At 39.1% G+C, this 21,532-nt stretch overlaps 1 protein-coding gene across 4 annotated transcripts in view; it reads right to left on the minus strand.

Moving 5' to 3' along the window:
• The window catches only part of FAM135A (family with sequence similarity 135 member A), an 81,209-nt gene that overhangs the window by 42,895 nt on the left and 16,782 nt on the right, over positions 1–21,532 (minus strand). For 3 of the 4 annotated variants that reach the window (XM_069011346.1, XM_069011345.1, XM_069011347.1), the window contains one exon: positions 18,854–18,974. In XM_069011346.1, the coding sequence (XP_068867447.1) occupies positions 18,854–18,974 (121 nt within the window). Of the gene's footprint in view, positions 1–18,853; positions 18,975–21,532 lie in introns of those variants that run through there. The other variant, XM_069011348.1, reaches the window with a different exon arrangement.

Below are 21,532 nucleotides of genomic sequence, written 5' to 3' on the forward strand. Positions count from 1 at the left end.
TCACAGTCATGATTTTCATCATCCTCCAAAATCCAAATCCAAACCAATCTATTTGTGGCTTTCTAATTTTGGTTTCTAATGCTTCAACTGAAGCTCACCATTCAGGACTTCACTACAACTAACTGATGCAACTGTGTATTAGCCTAACAATCAGTCAATGAAAAAGCTCTTAATTTAATTCTTCTGCAAAATTAAAAAGTCAACTTTAGTTCTGTCAAAACTTAGATACCAATGAATGCCTTATAATGAACCAGTAACACTGTTAGAGATAAGAGATTAAGTGATTCCTACTTTTCAAAAACAGAGCAAAACTTAAAACTGTTGCAAGCTACTAGTTATGTATTTCATTTTTGGAAACCCGCAGATCAAACATGATTCCAAATACAGTCCCTAACTGATTCATAAATAGTAAATGAATTCATTTTGTATTGGGTTAAAGAAACATAAATTAAGCTTTCATTGTTACCTTCTCGAAGAGTATAAAGAATTGAGAAAATTTAAGAGTGCCCGCCCAACATTAACCCAGAAGGATGCTGTATAGTACACTGATGTACTCCTTTTTTCTGGGTCAGATGAGACTCCCATCATCCAATTAGTTACTCATTTCACCTACACTGAAGAAACATGATACATTATAGTGTACAATAGCTTCAGCAAGGAGATACTTTCCAGCAGCCCCAGCTTCACAGTGTCATTTTTGGATCCACAGCAAACATTGATCAAGAGCCTGATGCCCTACAACTACTAGCTGCATCTTCCCATGATCCTAATGACCCGTCTGTCATGGTAAAGCATACTGCTTGTTATTTCATGTATTAAAAGAATGTAAAATTGTTGATATGGTTTACATGAAATATTTTGTCTCATTATGTTTTCTATTAAAACATCATATCTCAGTAAGTTCAGAGACATGTCAGAGACATGCCACATATTTTAATTCACCTTGGCTTTAGACCAAACTGGGCCATTCTACCAAGAGTTTAAAACATCCAAAATCTACATCATTCTCAGCTGATGTTTCGAAGCACGTGACAGCTCTGCAGAGCAAAAATTTAATTAAGGTTTAACAACTTTATCAAATGTGGATAGATTACTGAATAAGGACTGTAACAAGATAAAATGAGAGGCAAGGTAAAATAAAAACTGAGCATTGAACAGAAAAAAGGTGCAATGGGATATTCCCATTACTTAATCCAATAAGACTCATTCACCCTAAAGATAGTATTAAGTGACTGTTTACAATTTGTGCCTCAAAGAAAACAATCAGTAGAATTGTTCATGCTTAAAATGTAATTTGTGAAATGAAAAGGTTGTTAAGGACATCCCTCCCTTCTTATTATTATTTGCTTGCAATTAATCAAGAGCAGACCATTCTATCCTTTTTCTTCAGTAAACCCTTTACCTGCCTGATATTTTTATTCGAGTTAATGGGGAGATGAAGCAGCATTGTTTGCTTGTTTGAGACAAGTGGCTTTGAGTTTCAGCAGATTTATACTTTAAGCAGTTTAGAACATAAACATTCACCTATTAATCTGAATAATAAAATCTTGCAGGAGTTCAGCAAAGGGTAAATATGTAAACATTAATTCAAAATCTTATGCCTAGATATATGACAAAATCATTTAACTGATCAAGATATTTAAATAAGAAAACCAGCCTCCTACACAGTATTTACCTGAATTATTCACTGTCATTCATCTTTAAATGCTGTACATATCTGGATCTATCTGCAAATGAAATTATTATACAGGATATTTGATTCACAAAGGTGTTATATCTGCAATTTGTAAATAAGGAACTACTTTTTAAAGTTGTGATATACATTTCTCATTTGACAGGAAATTTTAGAAGTAATGTAAAAAAAATGCATCAAGCTTCATCACTCTTTTCCCCAAGCCCTGCCTTCCTCATCTTGCCATCTTTTGTTCAACCCACTAATCAATTTGTGTTGCAATGTTTCCATTTCTGTAAAAAAAACAAACCAAAACCAAGTCACTTTCAATTATTTCCCAGCTGTTCCTTAAACATTGTTTAGTTCTCATAGGGACAACTGACTTGTAAACCTGATCTATTGTATCTGCTTGGGCCTACACATAATTCAGTATCAAGGACTTGTTACTCATCTATCACATTCAATTGTCCCAAATATCCTTAAAACACTCCATAAATAAGACCTGAATACAATCAGCTCTCCACTGTCTCATGTATCAACTCTCCATTATCTAATGTAACGAGAGAACGAAGGTATCCTGAGTAGTGGAAAATCCCAGATGATAACAATGCTACAGATCGACCACACAACCGATGGTACAGCAAGTGTGCCCCAATCGATGAGGTAAACTCCAGTCTACCAAGGCTTTCAAACCCCAGTCCAGCTTCTTCCAAAAGGTGGCACATGCAGACTTAGTCACACAGTTGCAGGCTCACCACTACAACTTTTCAAGCATAATAGTTTGGGTCCATTGGTGTGCCTATACTAAATTGCTTTCCTGAAGCCCACTGGAATGAAGAACCCAGTACAAACATCTCAGAGCATGGCTTGTGCTAGAGCAAAGCCAGTGAGATTCACATACCCAACCTCGGTACAGCTCATTCTCTCTAACACACCCCTCTTAAGTCCCAGGAACATGACAGGGGAATAATCAAACTGATCCTGCACCAGTCTGGCTCCTTTTCAAGTCCTGACTCTGACAGCAACCTAGAAAAATGCTCTAGTGATACTAGAGACAGGGGCTTCAGGTTCATATAAAGATTCATGTAAAACTGTTTTCCAAAGCAGAAATACTAGAAAAAGAAAATAGCTCAAGCTTTGCAGTCAGCATTAGGATTCCAGAAAAGTGCTAAGCTTCTTAAAGCCTAGTTTTTTATGTGAAGATTCTTGAAGATTAATTTGAAAAAACCTGTTACACTCTGTCCCTTACTCTCTGTTTTGACTGCACTACACGGAAAAAATACCTTTTTATTAAGGGTTGACTTTTTCAGATAACAAAGTCAGAAGTATTTTGACGAAGATGCTTTAAAGCTATTCTGTTTTGAAGAATCAATGGTATTCAGAAAGGTGGTGTATTGTAAGAACACATTAATCACCTGTAAAAACAGCAACATCCATCCCAAACAGCCATTAGCTCAAGCAGGATAACTGTGTATTTTACTAAACAAAGAATAAAACAACAGAGATACCGCCAAGAACTTTAATTTACAGTATGACAGAAAACACACTAAAAAATTAATTCATGATCAAGAGCCTGATATGCATTAACTACTAAAATACCCTGACGGATTATGCCATGATGTTTAGAATCACCACCTGATAATTCAGCAACATACATTTGGGTGATCCTAGATGATACAGCTAGGGTTTGGCACTTTGAAAGGCTGGGCTACGATGGCACCTACGGAAGTTGAGCCTTAGCATGAGTCACTGCAGTAGAGGCAGTGCAGGGAACACAGCTGGATGAAGGTCTGACACCACACCAAGAACAGATTTTGAATGAGGTTTTAGACCCATTTTTTCCAGACAACAAGCAGCTTGCAACAGCTTGACGTTCATGGTGTTGATGTGTTTTGAAGAACAGGCTCCAGAGGGAGGCTGAGTAAATGAGACTTGAAACAGTCTTAAGGATACTTAAGCATTGGAACAGATTGTCCAGATAAGCTATGGAATCCCCAATTATGGAAGCTTTCAAGATGTGAGGCGGCAGCGCTCCAAGCAATGTGGTTTGGATCAAATTATGCCCCTCCTTTCACCAGGAGGAGCGTCAGAACTGTATGATATGCTACTATCCCTTCCACCATGAATCAGTCTGATCCCAGAAGTTAAAGGAAACCTGAAAAACAGCATTCAGCAATTTACAACATGATGACTGAAAGGTAACACAATAAAAAACACATCTGGTCGGGAGCTGGTACACAAAACAAGTTGCAGACACACCTATGAATAGAGCATATTCCAGCTCCCGGTTTTCCTAAGTCTACACAGGCAAAATCCTTCTCAACAGCCGATTTACTTGCTTGTCTGAAAGGCAGCATCTTTTACTTCCTATTACATTTCCAATGTCATAGACTTAGAAAATAAAATTATGACCTACAACACCACCTCCAAAAATTTGCCAACCCCTCCTTCTGTAAATGCTTACAGCATTTACTTATCTTCACCACAGACACATGGTCTAGGAGGAATACTAGATCTCTTGCTCTAGTTGCACTGCTTAAAAGCTTTATCCTGAAACAGTCTGACATCCATCCCCCCATCCATCCAAAACCCCAAAAGCAAACCTTTGCTTTTGCTTCAATGTGGGAGATAGTAGACATCTCAAATGTTTAGACTAAGACAGCGTACAAGCAAAGCTGAAGTGGAGAGCTTATAAATAACAGGTGATTTCTGTCAAACTTGGTCTATGCAGTCATTCTTCAGTAAATATATGCATGTACCTGCCTGTGTCTGTTTATGTCATTTGGCCCTCAATGTCATTACATGCAAATACATAATCATGATGTTTAAAGGTTCAAGGATATCTGGAGCTTCGTGTCCTTACTACAGACCTTGTAGGAAAAGGTGTTCTGAAATAAATAGTTAGAATTACTGCTCTCCTGTAGGCAGAGGACAAGTCTACTGTCCATCCTATATAAAGGATTAAATCTTGTTCATCAAGCTGCATTACAATCTTGAAGATTCAAAAATCTGGCATGTGCCAGAAAATGCTTTCCCACACAGGAAAATTGACAGGTTTCCTTTTTTTATCCCCACTGGGTGGGAACTTCATTTAGATAGGCATAAATAAGGGGGGTTTTACCACATTTAAGGAAAATTGTAATTTATAATGTGAGCAGGAAATAGGTTTATCAATAACTGGAATATATCTTGCTACTGACAAAAATAGAAACATACAAAGTAATAATGATTTGACTTTTTAATGCTCCCACATGGAACTACAGGGAGTAATGCGTGCAAATGCAATCATAAAGTACAACTGTTACTAAAATAAAAAAATCTCATGCATTAAAAAAGCATATGAGCATATATGGCAATAGCTGCACAAGAATTTACTTGAAAAACCACTTAGTTTGTCAGCTAAAGAACATTCCAAGGCAAGTGTACATTCTGAAAAAGCCTCATAACATACTTCATTGTTGAGGCAGAACTTTTTTTGCAGTTCCTCTTGCCAGAAGAGGAAAGGTAGAAGCGTGCATGGCAAAGTCTGAGCTTTCCTCTTCCCTAAATCCCACTACATTCACTGCACACTTAAATGCATTCAGTCACATTAACAACAGCAAGCACTGAACGTTGTGAACTGTAAAACTCACATGCACATTGGGTCACCTGCAGGGCAGATTCTAAATTTATCAGTTAACCGAATGGAAGAACAGCTGTGACTCTGTATATGCAGAACCTCAGGGAGTTACTGAATGCAGGGCCCTATTGAAGACACACCCTCCACTGCAGACCACCACTAAGACCTTTCCTTTTTCCAAGGTGAGCTGCAGCTCGGGCAAGCAAGGTTCATTCTGTGCAGGGGGAAAACAGAGCTGGAGATGAAGCACTGCTTTGCAAATAAAGAATGTGGCACTGAAACGAGAAACTGCAAGGAAAACAGACAGAGGAATGAGTCTCCAGAGGAACAGGCAGCTCTGGGAGCAGTGATTCCATGGAGGCAGTGTCAGATTGACCCTGGCAGAGCTATGTCTTCTACAGATCATACCTCTTCCCAAGGAACCAAACGGGCATTAACAGAAACTCCCACTGCAGTGAGAGGTTGAGTCAGCAAAATACTGAAAGGATCCAAAAATGAGGAAAAACCTTCCTTTATTTCTGTCCAACACCCCTCTGTTCTACAAGATAAACCCCTTGCTACTGGAGAGACCATACATCCCTAATTCATTAATGGATTACAAAAAAACCCTTAAAAGTGGTAAAGACATTTAGCATTTCACATGGTCACAAGCCAGTATTGACAAATGCCAACATACTTTTCTAGGCAATCTGAGTACACCTGTAATGTTTAAAGCATTTCATATGATTGTGGAACAAAAATACTCCATTTTAAACATTACCACAAATTTGCCAGATTTTTTGTAACCTCATAAGCATTCTGTAAAAAGGCAATCCAGGCAAAGAGGAAAATCAGAATGGAAGTAAAATAAGGTGCAATGGAAGCGAAATAAGAGAACATAGAAAGAATAAAGCACAGGCAGTAAAATGTTGATTATTGAAGGGCCAAATTAAAAACAGAATTGGTTAGCCTTGCTCCTCACCAGGAGACATGCACAGTCATCTATAAAAATTTAATCTTACCAAGCCCAGTTGGGGCCCACAGAATACCAAATGGACACCAAACTAGCTACAGGGTTTATCTAGACAGGAAATTATTTAATACAAGTATAGAACGCACAAAAAGGTTCTTATCTTGCAATCACCTTGTAATAAGTACTTCTGATATAGACCAATATGAGATTACACTCTGCTGTAATTGTGGGATTTATCTGAGAAACTCTAATTCAGATACTTGAGCAGCAGGAAAACTATCATGCGCAAAAGACAATGTTTAAAATCTTTTATCAATCCCTTCAATGAAAACTCCATGTATTTCCCAGCTGACTTTTATTAAGATGAGCAACACAATGGGAAAACTAACAGGAAATAGATAAGAGGTTCTCATTTATTTGAAAGAAAGTTCCCTTGCAAGTTAATTACTTTTTTGAAGTACCTCACATGTCTAGAGCACACATTATTTCTGAAAATTAGTCTTATATATAAACAAAATAGTAATTAGACCAAAAGTTTGATGAGAGTTATGTGGGAGACTAATACCTCAACTAAGTCACAGCAGTGTGTTATGAAACAGGATTAAATACGTAAAACAGAAGAGAGGGGAAAGTAAAGGCAGCTGGAGATTTTGCCTTATTATTACAAAAACCTTTTCTTCACATTCTTTCCACAAGACACACTCAAAGCAGAATTCCTGCAATGGTTATGAACATCTATTAAAAAACTTGAAAGGGGAACAGTCTCAAATGAGTATTGCTTTTTTAAAGAGACACATAAACATGCAGTACTAGATGAGTTCTTATTTATCAAATATATCTTAGTCTATATTTATAATTTTAGTTCCTCTTTTATTTCCTGTTCTTACTGAAGAGAAAAAGAAAGAAATCATACTAAATTTCCTTACATTTTTAAAGTACAGCAGTCCCACCATAAAGCTTATCTTCAGGAATAATGATTTCCCATTTTCTCTTATAACAACTATTCAACTCAATTTATTTAGCTTGAAAGTATTTTTCATCTGACTTTTTGATTCAGCATACTAGCCTTGCAAGTGATACATCACAACTGTTTAACCACTTCGTGGCTTGGAACTTTTAAGTTTTCTGGGGAGAAAACTAGGGAATGTTAGGTTTTCCTGGTATCCAGGGTCACAATCTTACAAGCTTCACTCCTTGCAAACAGGCATCAGTTTTTACTAAGACATATCATAACATATTAATTTTGAAATCAAAATTTAGCAAACACAACAGATGGGAGACCAGAAGACAATTCATTTTCTGGTCTTCACTAGTCCTTCAAATTTTTTAAGTTTTGCAGCTGTGCAATTCTGTTCCTCTCATCTGTCAGTAAACAAGCATACAAGCTTTACAATTCACTTTGTACCTTATTTTAGTGACAGACAATCTGTTTGAATAGCAAATAGATCATATATTTAACCAGAGATGGAAAACCAGGTACCACAAAGAAAACTATTGCAAAAAGTCATGACAAAAGAGCCCATGTGAACTACCATATCTTATGCAAGATGCATCAAAGAAAGGTAGGTCATCACTTTCATACCTTATCAACAGCTTTTCCCCGGTAGTAAGCTGTGTCATTCATGAAAGTCACATGAGCTCCTATCATTTAATTTTTAGAACTGAAACACTGTAGTTTCAAATATAACATACTGCTCTGAGATGTTATTAAGACACTAAGAAAGAAAATTTCTCAGAATTAGAAGCATCTATCTTTTTTCCTTCATGCAAGGCACATTTATTTTCATGATTCATTTAAATCAGCTTAAGCCAGTACTGCCACAGGTAGAAGCATTTTGCAGGCCAAAACCTCTTTTATCTATTTCTGTCCCTCCTCAAAAAAGTTCTGATGTTCAATCAACTGTATGGTAAAAACAAACCAACATGCTCATCCACCTGGAAAGGGAAAAAAGAATCCAGTAGGAGCTACTACAGAAGACAGGATTGCACAGCCAGGGGAGAAAGTGTTCCCTTCAGTGACACGACATGGGTTTAGGACAGGCTGAGCTAGTGGTGTGGCTCCATGGTCAAAAATAATATGAAACTGTACTGCCACTTCCAGTAAATATTTTTTTCAACTTCATGAGTTTCACCTCCAGAAACACTGGAGGTGACTGCACACTGTACTTATGCCTTTATTATTAGCATAAATCTTAAGAAATAATCTCAGAGAATATTACCAGAATAATGTCACAAGCAAGTAATGAAAAGTTAGCACATAAGTCAAGACCTGTTTCTCTACATTATGATGATCCTAAAAGCTTATGAATGGCAAAGAGTAAAGTGAGCATTCAAGATTGGAAAGCAAAAACTCCACTTCTTTCCCCTTCATAAAAAAGATGAGTTACTGTTCTTGAACAGACTTTTTGCCATGATAGAGGTACCTCCTACAGCAAATGTATCTTCCATCTCCTACGACCTCCCCCATTCCTGTACACTCACAGGAATTAAACTTCTGATGCCAGTTTAAATAAATGAAACAAATTACACGGGAACAAACAGACTAAGTAGCCAGATCCCTTCTTCTCTTGCCAAGTTCAACAAGCTGGATACCCTGAAGACACACAGTGCCTGCTGAACTTGTTCAACATGTTAAAAAAAAAAATTAAGCAAGCAAAAAGAAATTGTCTACATTTCTCAAAGGCTTTTGTTTTGAGAAAACTGTAACAAGCACTGCAGAAAATCTCAAATGATATCCAAAATATTTTTAAATAGATTTTATGTAGGAATGTATTCAGGAAAGGTAGGAAATAAACTGCTGAAAGGATGGCATGCAAAAGTACTATGAGATGAAAACAGAGAAGAATATGATCAGGAAAAGAGAAAAACACCATAGAAGAAGCACTAACCCTAGTAATATGAGTGAAGTGCAGAGATGATCATCAAGATGACCATACGATTTACCTTCTACATACACTGAGGAGCTTCAAACTTTCCATGCGCCTGGGTGTCTAATTCATTTGGTTCCCCTTATGAGGCTGACCTCCCACCACTGCTCCCTGTAAGATGGGATCTGCAAAATCCACTGAAGAAGAATCCAAGTTCTCCTTGCAGAGTTGGAAGCTGAGGGATTCTGCTGCTCTGGATGCCTATCATCTCCTCCTTCCCCCTTTCAGAGCTGACCTACAGAAAGGGACTTGGCATTCTGGAGGAGATTAGGGGCCCTTTCTCCAGCACATACCAGAGCTGGATCCCTCTGTCTCCTGCAATAATCTGATTCCTTCTCTGTGTCCATCAAGCAAGCTGGCATCTGGGAAACACTATCCTTCCCTATAGTAAGGGAATGTCAAGAATAATGTCATGAAATTTAGACAGTACTTTTACAATATAAGGACTTCTGCAAGAAATGAAGTTTAAGGTATTTTGTTTTCCCATTTTCCTCTCTCCTGTCCTCCCAGGCACTCAACCCTGCAAGACATTTGACACCCTTCTCAGTTACACCAAAGCACCACTTGCAGAGCAGTACTGGACACTGATTGGATCCAGCAGCTCCCCTTCCAGCAGGCAGCTGCAGCAGCTCAACCAGCACAACCCCCGGGGCAGGGCACTGCAGCAGCACGAACCTGCCAGCAGCAAGGGAGGTGGAAACGGCAAACTGGCATTGCCAGGAGAGCTCTGTATCTCCACATGAGGGCTTAGGGAAATTAGAATTGACACACCTGACATCTGTCATAACTGTATCCTACGGGCAGGGATGCCAACTGAGATGAATGCAGAAGTTCAAACAGAGGTTTTGTTTCAAAACATACTAATCTCTGGGCTGCTCTCACTCAGCAGATCACACTGACATAATGGCCTCTCCTGCTCCAGACACGTCTTCCTGACATGAAGGCTGGAACTTTTATGGACGTTTCTCTCAGGATGCAGTCCAGGATTACAGTTAAACCAACCCAAAAGCTAGTTGGTGACAGAAGTAGGCATCCCATTCCTCCTGTGTACTTTATACTCCTTCTGCACCACCAGTGACAATACCTGATGATGATGTGGACCAGGGAGATTAAAAAAAATATAACCCAGAATGATTCTGGTTTTACCATTTTTTTTCTGCTGGTTTACCATGCTGAGCTGACCAACCATAAGGTAAAAAGAGTCTGACTGCAGGCACACAGGAAGCAGGATCACCCTGCTCAGGCAGCTGCTATCCAACAGATCTCCCTACGTGGAAAATCTACACCATTAGCCCTGTGTTCCTGCCAGCTTAACCCACTCTCTGACTACACTGCTGTCAAAAGCAAGCCTATCTTCCTGACCTGACTGTAGAAGCAATCAAAGCAGAAGACCATGCATATCACACCTTTTGGCAGATAAATGCTCAGGCCAACTATAAATGCATAGATGAGAATGCTGTTTCACATCAGATTTGGGTTCATGGCATCAACAGTGGGCCATGCTGGGTATATTCTCTCACCCTCTCCCCCCACCAAAAAAAAAACCCCAGTGCTCAGGCACAACCATGGATATCAAAGAAACATGCACAAGTGAAAAATACACCATTTTTTTTCTCCCCAGTCTGATCACCTCCAATAGCTTGAATGCTACTTCTCGCAGTAAAAACACATGAATATAGAAAATTATTAGCAGCAGAGGTCTTGATCACTTAATCTAAGGTATTCATCATATTTTTGGAGAAAATATGAGACAATTTTTTCAAGCAATTTTAAAACTTTGGAAATCAACAAATGAGGTTATGTACGGGTAAGCATGAACACAATGGTCCAGTCCAGAGGGCCTCTAAGTATTTGGAGGTATTTTAAGTTTCTTCCCCCTTCGCCAGTGGAGTCAGAATCTGGAAAAGGGAGAACAAGTGAGTGGGGTGAAAAAAGGTTAAAAAAATATTCAAAAATCTGATGAGTTACTTTATGTGGAGTACAGTAATTGGCAGGAGGTATAAGAAGTAAAAGAGGAAGAGATTTTGAAGCAAGCACCTGACTGAAGTGGAGGCAGCGAGTCTGAGTTTGCATTTGGTGGTGGGACTGAGACTGGTTCCCTATTCCAACAAAGCCACCTGCTCTCTGCAGGATGTGACAATCCAGTAACATGCTGTTTGTGATTACAGATACAGGTGTACATAAAGGGGTTATTAGCTTTTATGTGCAGCAAAAGAGGCACAAAAAGACATGATAGCAGGAACTTCTGCTGTATCGTGAGGCAGTCAAGACTTTGAAACACAGGATGAGCATCTTTCTCTTTCCCTTCCCTCAGATACCTATGGATGGTAAACTAACTTAAAGAATCATATTTCTGCTGTAACTATTATGTGTATTAACCAAGCACACATAATTAAGGCAAAACACTTATGAATGACAGATTTTTCTGGGTTTTGCTACCATCTCACAGCATCAGGTGTGAACTGTAAAGACTATGCACAAGTTACAAGCTTCTGCACAAAAGGGTGCTAACACTTGAAAGAATCTCAAAAGCAGCAATTCTAATTACTAAATATGTATTTGATGCAAAGTTAAAACTATTACTGCTGTCACATGCCACTCCAGAATACTGAACTCAATAAAACTCAACTTAGAAAAAGAAGGTGCATACTGAAGAAATCATCGTGATCCCTTCAGCTAACACCTATGCCCATTCTACCTTCATATTATGCACAGTTGATAGCTCTATGTTCTACAGAATAAAAGAATGGGTTTTCTCCAGACAAAATCCTTTTATACTCATTTCTGTCTTACACTGTCATTTATTCCCTCACTAAACTAAATTCATTGATCATGGTTCTGCTGACAGACCTCATGGCAAGGCATGCTGAGGTACAATCTTTACTTTGCAGTGTGAAATAGTACTGGGTCTTACATACACATGACCCCTATTTCTTCAACTGCATAACAAAAGAAGGAATTACACAGATCCCCCAAAAGCAGTCTCAAAGGATGGCAAACCATGCCATATCACTGTCACACCAAAGAGCTGTGCCTACCACAGCACTGTCAGGTCCAGAAAGGCAGCAAGATAGCATAACTAAGCATCTGAGCTCTTTATCTTTTTGTTCTTAGAAAATGGAATTTAGCCAAATTGAATGCCTGGAGGAGATGGGATGCCATTAGACAACTTTAATTCTGAGTTGAGAAAATGTTTTCCATTGCAAAATAATAATTTCAATTGCAAAAGTTGTTATTTTTAAAAGGTCCAAAAGTACTACTTAAGTGTAATAGCTAAAATTTGAATAAAAATTCGGGTGATTTGAAATTTGTACCCCATATCTGAGAAGTCTAGAAGACACAATGAGTACCCATGAACATTACAAAACACTGAAGTAATATTTTTGGAATATGGGGGGATGCAGGAAAAAAAACCACACCCCCAGGACAACTACAACTACCAACTCTCAGCTATACCTCTGTGAACAATGATTGAAGAAATAAGCACCTGGTCAATCATCTTTATGGGTCAGAATATGTAGCTAAAAACGCAGTATCAGGATCTCATTTCGTTTCTTAAGTTGGGAGTACAGTCTTCTATGAATTACCATGGAAAAGAGCAGGGAAGAGGATTCAAAAGCAGAAGTCCAATTTACAGTGGCTCTAGGTGACCCCTAGACAAGCTTTCCTGTGTGGCTGGAAGTCTCGTAATACAGCCACTGCATTTCAGATAACTGAAGGAGACAAGCAGAACAACCTCCCTATGTCTTCAATTCCACTCATTAGTGCGCTTCAAAAAACCTTAATTTCTGAGCTAACTTAAAGGAAACAGTGCTCAGTTTTCCACCTACTTTTATAACCCCTATTTTCCACAAATATAAGACTTTTTATTTTAGAAGACAAGATTATGTCTTTTAAATTGTTACTGCTCTTTGGGACTGAACCATGTCATTGGTGGTGTCTCAGACATCCTGCATCAGATGGGCTAATAGGATAATTGATGATACTAACTTTCAACTTCTGAAGCAATGCCAATTTAAAATAAGACTTTCCCCTGCTCATTCCCAGTTTTACCCTTTTTTGCCTCAGAGCAAGCAGGACCTGTGTGTGCATCCACTGATGAATTAGAATCAGAAACTGATCCACTTAAAAAAAACCCCAGCAAAACAACAAAAAATCCCCAAGACCAAAAATATTTGCATTATTTTTCCTAGACAGACTATTCCCTTGAGTTTACAGCCTACCTCTCCAAATCTTAAACCTGTATAATTGCTATCTGTGTTACTGTAAAACCATAAGCTGAAGAATAGAGCTCATCTTACAACTTTTAGACAAATTTACAAAGAGAGAAGAAAGCTGTCAAAGATGCATTACATTAAGTAAAGATCACAGTACAATACTTCAAAAGATAAGCTATCCTGTCAGAAGGCAATTCAAAACATTTATTTCCAGAAAAATATGTCATACAGAAACGTAGTTTGAAAGTGAAAGTATGTCTGAGCTGTATGAATTAAAAAGAAAACTAAACAGGTGAACCTGAATGTTCCTTGTCCACCACAGGTTTGTCACTCAATCATATGCTAGCAACACAAATCATTAGCAAGGGCTACTTCTTCATTTAAGGACAAAACTTTTTCATTTCTGATACAGCCAGGAGGAAGAAAAGTGGTCCTATTGGAAGCATATGTTTTGGATTTTAATTTCCTGTTAAAAATTTAAAAATTAATTTAGACATCTCACTGGATCCAGAAGACAATACAACTTTTCATATATTGCATTATTTCTCGTGACATTACTGTGTAATCATAATAAGATTCGTTAAATTTCAGAGATTCAGTGTTATTTTCTTTTAAGCTACATTACACAACCACATGCATAGAAGCATAAAGTGTCAATGCTGTTCAGACATCAGTAAGTATCTACACATGGAAAAACAAATCTATGGAACAGAAGAATATCATAAGGCTAAATTTTCAGTGGTCTCTGAAGCTTAAATTCCTTTGACTTTTAATAGGATTGAGGTTCACAAGCAACTTATGCTACTGCAATCTTACCAATAACCTTTCAGATATGATCCATCTCCAAAAATATGTTTTAGGTTAGAATCTGCCAAAGTCTCTCTTGTGGAAGGTATTTAGTATTATTCTTCCATCTGTTACCCAACAGTTAAAAGCAAAAACACTTTAAAGAAGTGTGGTAGACTTACATTACTAACATAAGCTCTTCATGTGGTTTTATAAGAATCTTTTAACCCAAAACAAAGTCGAATAATAGAAAACTAGGACACACAGAGACACAGTAAATCTGCAACAAAGAGCTACTATTAATACTTTATTTTACTTCCTCTCCTCATAGTTTACTTAACAACAAACTTACACTTCACCAAAATAAACATTAGGAAGTTCTTTTTCTGAAATCCACAATGAAACTGCAGGTATTGGAACTTACAAAGAAAAATGCTACCTAAAAAAGAGACAAAACATAAAAGATATTACTATTAAAAGTATTCTAAATCCAGCTTTGGCCAGCTGTGTGTGCATGCATACTACTGACAAAGTAACAAAAGATTAATAACAAAGCAAGAACTTAACACTGGGATTATAAGAATGCACAGAGACGGGGGAAAATGTAGATGAAAGCCGTTTTCAAAGCAGATCTTGCAGCAATATGTGCACTATGCTAAACTACAAACCACTAGGTGAGTCTGTTTAGCTCATTAGATTTGTCACTTACAGGTGAAAAAGCAATACACAGCTCCAGGGAAATGAAAACCTCATCTTCTTGCAAGTGAGGCTTACTAGGAAACTCTTCTCCCTTCCCACAGAAAATGTGTAACTGTCCCAAGTTAGACATCAGGATCCACCATCTCATGGTGGAACACGGGAACTTCAACTGAGCACTACAAAGCACTGTGGCACTTTCAGTAACCAGTTGTTTGGAATCAGACAGTCTCAACACATTTATGCCTCAGTTCAGGACACATGTATGCTGACACATACAAAACATCTATGTAAATGAGGGGGTAAGCACCCACAGTCCACAGCAGAAAATTGAGTGGCAACCTGTTCTTACAGCAAAGTCTTTGAACTTCAACAGCTTTAAGCTGAAGAAGGGTAGGGTTAGATGAGATCTTAGGAAAAAATTATTTTACTCAGAGGGTAGTAAGGTATTGCAACAGGCTGCCCAGAGAAGCTGTGAACACCCCATCCCTGGAAGCGTTCCAAGCCAGGCTGGATGAGGCTCTAACCTGTCTAATGGAAGGTGCCTCCCCCATGGCAGGAGGGCTGGTATTAGATGGTCTTTAATGCCCCTTCCAACCTAAGTTGTTCTATGCTTCTGTACAAAGCTTGCTGAGACTACTGAGCCAGCATCAGTCCAAGAGAGGTGGCACTGGTCACGAACTTTAAGTTGGAATTCGCACCACTGACCACAACTCTTTGAGCCCAATCATCCCACCAATTTTCCACTCAACTCATTCTCCACTTCTGCAGTCAAGCAGTCTGTCTTTACAGAAGGTCAGTACTACACAGCCCACGCCTTACTGGAACTTTTATGAGCTAAGATGACGAAACAGCCTGAAACCTCACTATCTCAGACTATCATTCTCACAGGTCCCAAACAAATACATTTCTTTAATTAATTTTGTCACACAATAGCTGCATATCAATCACTGTTTGGGCAAAAATTCCTACCATCACATCTCACTAGTCCAAAAGAAAAATTGTGTGAAGTCTTATTTGAATGTAATAACAGACAAAAATAAACCAGTGGAGCCATCTGGAACAAGCTGGGTTTAAAGCAAATGGCACAGTTGAAAGAAAACATAGTAAAATAGCTGTAGTAGATACATAAGACAAATATTCTATTACAACTAAGTGTCTGCACTGCCTTTTACCCCTTCTTGGAATAATAACAGTTATCTAAAAGTAAAGAAAATAGTCTGCTTTAGAAGGTCACTTAGGAGAATAATACGGTTATAACCCTTCAGATAAATAGGATCTTAAGTGAAATACTATGAGAAATTTTGGCTCAGTCTGCATTATTTAGATCAGTTTAGATCAGCGGAGTGGTTTTGAGGCTTTCCCCAATGACCCCAGTTTTCTGCATGCTGGTTCAGTCCACTGAGAGCTTACCAGTCATAGAACCTGGATGTCTCCTGAGGAAGCTAAACTATTCTGATCTACCTGTCACAAAATGTACTTCAATCCCTTGGGGCACAAAAAGATCTGAACCAACTACTGATACGAACAACTTCAAATTACACTCATGATACAAAACATCTGGTCCAGAAGATGACGTTAAAATCTAGTCTGAAGTAACCCTGGAACCACATAGATGTAGGGACATCAACACTGCTTTTAGTAATTCATTCCTTAAATACCAAATTTAATTATTAGTGTATGCACAGTCAGAAGTGCTTCTGGCAACTGTAGTGCCACTACAGATACAGATCCAAGAAAACAAGATACAGTTAGACGCAACAGTTGGCAGATTTCTTCAAATAGTTACGAAAGCAGCAAGAAAGTAAAATGGGTTTGACTGGATATTGGGGTATGTGGACTCTACCAAAAGTGAAGGGGTGTGGGGGACATGCCACAAATTCCAATGACCAAATTCAAGTCAGTTCATATTTAATACAAGGGACAAAAGACTGACATCTAAAATACGCAAGGGTGACTTTCTGACTGATAGAGTGATTCAAAACATAAGACAAAGCTGTACAGGAAAACAACTAAAGCTGATCAGAAGGAAATTTAGGCTGGAAATGATGACACCTCCAGTAAACAAATGAGCGAGAATCTGGACTCATTCTACAAGCAAATACTTTGAATAAAAATCTACTAAGTTTTAAGAAGGAACTTGATGTGACTACTTGCAATAGCCAACATTTTATTCTACACAGTTCAGAAGGTCATGATGTTTCTAACACTGTGAGACAAGCATGCTGTGCTGGGGAGGCTTGAATGCACACAATCCAATTCTGTACTTGATTTTGGTGAGGCAAACCATGCTAAACACAGTGGTAGCTCAAAAATAGGAGGCTAACAATGAAACTAAAGATTTCCTTTTCTGCTCATTCAATCCATTATCCAAGAGTTCCTCTGGCTACAGAAGTATTACTTCCTGTCTCAAATAAATACAAAGACAGATCCCTAGAAAAATACTGGAACCTACCCAAATTGAATTTATTGCAAAAGTCACATTTCTCTGTCTGTCCAATTATTCTGGAAGTTCTCTCTTCTTCCTGACATTAATTTCTAAGGGAACGTGCCCAGAGTTACAGGTTCAGCTTGAAACCAGAAAAGTCTGGTTTCTCCTCATGCCACTTTTCTCATTATGTCAGCATTCCACCTCTCTCACCTCTCTGAACTTGCCCTGTGAATTTACTACTTTTTAGCTTACCACAAGAGTAAGCCAAAAAGGAACATGCCAAGTAAAGCACTGGTATTTATATTGCTGTGCTTTGCTTTTAAATTACCTTTCTGAAGAACCATTTGAAGTGTAAGGTTAGGACACTGTCTTCTCTTCAGGTTTTCTAATAGAGAGTAAATGTGCTGCCATATTCTACCCTCTCCTTCCCCACTGATTTCAGAGGTTAGAAAAGGCTCCAGTTCGAAAGACTGTGCTTTTTTGTTGAAGTAATTAGAATATTCTCAGTGTTTTCCCAGACCTCTTAAGCCTCCCTTAATCCTTCTCTTCCAATGAAGAGTGAAATCACAATTTTCCCTAAAAATGGGACAGTGTGTTGTATATACGTTGACTGCATATAGTACGCAAACATAATGGGTCATTACTTCTGTCAAAAAAACCCTAACTGTACTGAAAACAATACTCGCCCACACACACACCTGACTTGAACTATGACAAGGCTAAAAACAATAGTGTATTTTCTTATCACTAAAATGTTTCTGAGGGAAGTTACTCTACAGTGTTTTGGAAAAAGCAGCTATCATAAATCAACCCTGATACATCTTGTTCCGTCTCTGCTAACACTGACACAGCCTAAACCCTAACATTTTTACTGTAGTGTACTTGAACACTGAATGTGCCACAACACTAAAGGACCAATAATCTTTAGTAACTCCAAAATAAGCTACAAAGGATTATGTCCTGCATAGCCATGGGAAACAAGGACCTTAGAAAGTAATCTAGGATGATCATGTAGTATCAAATGAAAGGAATTCTACAGAGATAAGGTGGAGTAAGAGGAGGTCAGGAGAGTCTAAAGAGGCAGTATGGAATCCCGTGCAACTGGAGGCACAGCACAGTGAGAGGAGAGACGCTGGTGAAATTCTCCATTGCCAAACGGATTAACGAGTAGGTTAATTGGGGCAAGACCATTTTTAAAATATTGAAGAGAAACACCTACCATATTTCAAACAAAAGGGATTACAGAAATTAAGACATGCAAGGGTAAAGACCTGGATAAGAATATAATGTACTCTCCATATCTACACGTTTTCCATCATCTCCAATTAGACAAAAATACTGTATTACAACTTAGGTTTTGAGAAAAATTATTTGAATATTTAATTTTAAATCCTGGAAAGAATATGACTTTCCAATAGAGAATAAAAAAAATTCAAATCGCTATACAAATAGTCAGTAACACACGAAGCAACACTACATGATAGTGTACCCATTAAGGTCTTTCCAACATCAGCCATTCAAGGCAGTAAAGTCTGAAAGAACATGCCACCTACCCTCTTTGAAACAAATCGACATTGAAGAATTTGTGGAGCTCCACGGAGAATTCTACCATAGCCTGAACTTCACTCATGTTTATGAGGATGAAGAAGTCAAAACTTGTCAGCACCTTAGTTACTGAAAACAAAGAGAAAAAAAACTATTTAGCACACAAGCTGGGGATAATGCCCATCTGGTCCTAAAAAGAACAATGCTTACACACAGTTTTGCACAGCTTCCTTAAATATGCAGGCCCTGAGGTAAACAAGACTATAGGATGTACCAAATCCAGCTCAGAGTAACTTCTACCTTTCTTGTGAAGGAATCAAATGTTATCAGGGAAGCATCACAACACATCGTCAGCATAATACAATCCTGGCACTTACTGATACCTACATACTGCAGCTCTGCGCTGGTTCTTGGCTGGAGAGGGAAAAATACTCTCTGACAAGGAGAAAAAGAGCATGGGCTGCTTCCAGCCCTTGTTGGTGCAGAATGACCATGCAGGCAGCAGCGCCTCAACTCTGGCACGAGGACAGGAACAGCTGAATTACAGTGTAGCCAAACAGTAAAGAGAAAGTGTCTGACCAAGTCATGTAAGGCTTTAGATGGAGAGATTCCAGGGGAAGGCAAGAGTTAAGGAAGGCAACATGCCTATTTTTAGTCAATTTTTTTTGTAGTAAAGTGTTAATTCTTATTGTCATCTTCACAGCCACAGACTAGCAAGTTCCTGCTAATTTACAACTGCCTGCTGATACCTAAATTAAAACCCTACAGATTTTACTAAGTTCTGCTGGTTTTCCTTCAACACTATCCGCTAGATTAATAAAACAAACTACACTTCCTGCAAACACTTGTCTTCAAACTTCCCAGTTTCTGCAAGCACTGCCTGGTTTGAGGGCTAAGCAAATCAAAAAAACTTGAGCAGGCTGTACTTCATGCACATTAGTCAGTTTGTCTGGCTCTGATGTATAAGCAGGAGACATTGTCTGGAGCTTGACTGGATTATGGGTTTTATTGTTTCTAAAATTTTGAACATGGATTTGGATGTTTGTGAAGTAGCAGGCAGTACTGAGACTGAAACAGAGCAGCTGGCAAAAAAAGTCATCACTGCAGCAGGTATTAGTCAGCTGAAAGTCACCTTTAGGGGCACAACCTCTAGCCTACCAACTAAATTGTCTCAGAATATGACTCAAGACTTCCCTTTCTGTACTCACTCTAGAGGAGCTGAAAGGCTTCAAGCACTGTAACACAGGTGTAGATTTTAAACTATAAACAAGACATTAATTCTGACCTTGGTTTAACAGCCAATACAGGGACTCTGAATGCACTCGACAAAAACACGGGAACAGTGCATTACTGATGTAACAGGGGACAGGGGAAGAGGAATTTTGCTGCCTTAGGCCTTAGGACAACATGAAGAACTTGGATCAAGGGCCCTTAGTGGAAGATCAAAACTACAGCATCTAGATGATGCTATTAACCCAGCTTGTCTAAAAAATCTTATCATCATTCGAATTTCAGTCAAAGGACTTCAACAGATTAACTGAATGATGCCACAAGTTTTGCTACAGTTGGTAGTGTTATGACTGGAACTAACGACCTACAGGGCTTTGCAGCAATTCCCTCTTCCACTGCTTTGTCTGTAGTACTGTGTAACGATATCCTCTGTGGTCTTTAAAGCTAGAATCAAGATGTTCGGCACTCTAAGTCTCTGGGGAGGCAATACTGCATTATCACATGGGCACCACCTACCAAAATGCAAGTGTATCTTCTGCAAATGAAACCTCACCTGCAACAGAGCAGAGATGCTAGACCACTGTGATCCTTGGCTGCTGGGTAACAAACCCTGTGCACTGTGCATGAAACTGTCCAGTACCTCAGAAGGAAGCCACTTTAAAGCACTCAAGGAAGAGCAAAATTATAAAGTAAGGATGCCATGGGGCATTCTCACCTAGCTTGCATTTTGATGAAACTACATTCTCAAGGGAGGAAGACATCACAAGGCTCTGACTTCCTGGCACAATGAGCGGTGCTAACTCCCTGAACAGTTTGCCTCCACTAAGGGAAGGGAAGAATATTCCTGTAGCTGTTGCTGGGCCATGGTCAGGGTCCCTCAAGTCCCCAGCCAGAAAACCCATTCAGAACTAGTCCAATTAGATAAGCTCAAAGGTCCATTTCATGAATGAGTTAATTCAACAAAAAAAAAAACTTAATCGAGCCACATTTCGCATGACTGGCTGTCCTGGGGTGATGTTATAAGGCTGCTTTATTCCTGAACCGTCCACTCAATGCCCAAGGACGCCGTGCCTTTAAGATGGACCCGGGGCAGCTGAACGGCTCAGCCCAGCGGCTCGGGGGCTCTGGGGCTGGGCAGGGCTCGGGAGGGAGGGAGTGCGCCAGGAGCGCTGTGCTGCGCTTTGGGTTTGTGTTACGGCTAGTGGGAGAAAGGTTCTGTTGGGTTTTTTCCTTGTTCTTTTTCCCTTCCCTTGCCTCACTGCCTCCTTTCCCTCCTCTCCAGTCCGGGGAGCCTGCAGGTGGCCCCGGTGGGCCCACGGGATGGCCCCGGCTGGTCCGAGCCCGAGTGTGTGTTCCCTCTCTGGAATTTGTTGTATTTTGAGGGTTTTTTTTTTTCTGTTCTACCCTGTTTTGTTTGGTGTTAATAAACAGTTTGTTTTTTTCCACTTTCACTTGCT

The sequence above is a fragment of the Aphelocoma coerulescens genome, chromosome 3, assembly GCF_041296385.1.
Source record: "Aphelocoma coerulescens isolate FSJ_1873_10779 chromosome 3, UR_Acoe_1.0, whole genome shotgun sequence".
NCBI lineage: Eukaryota > Metazoa > Chordata > Aves > Passeriformes > Corvidae > Aphelocoma > Aphelocoma coerulescens.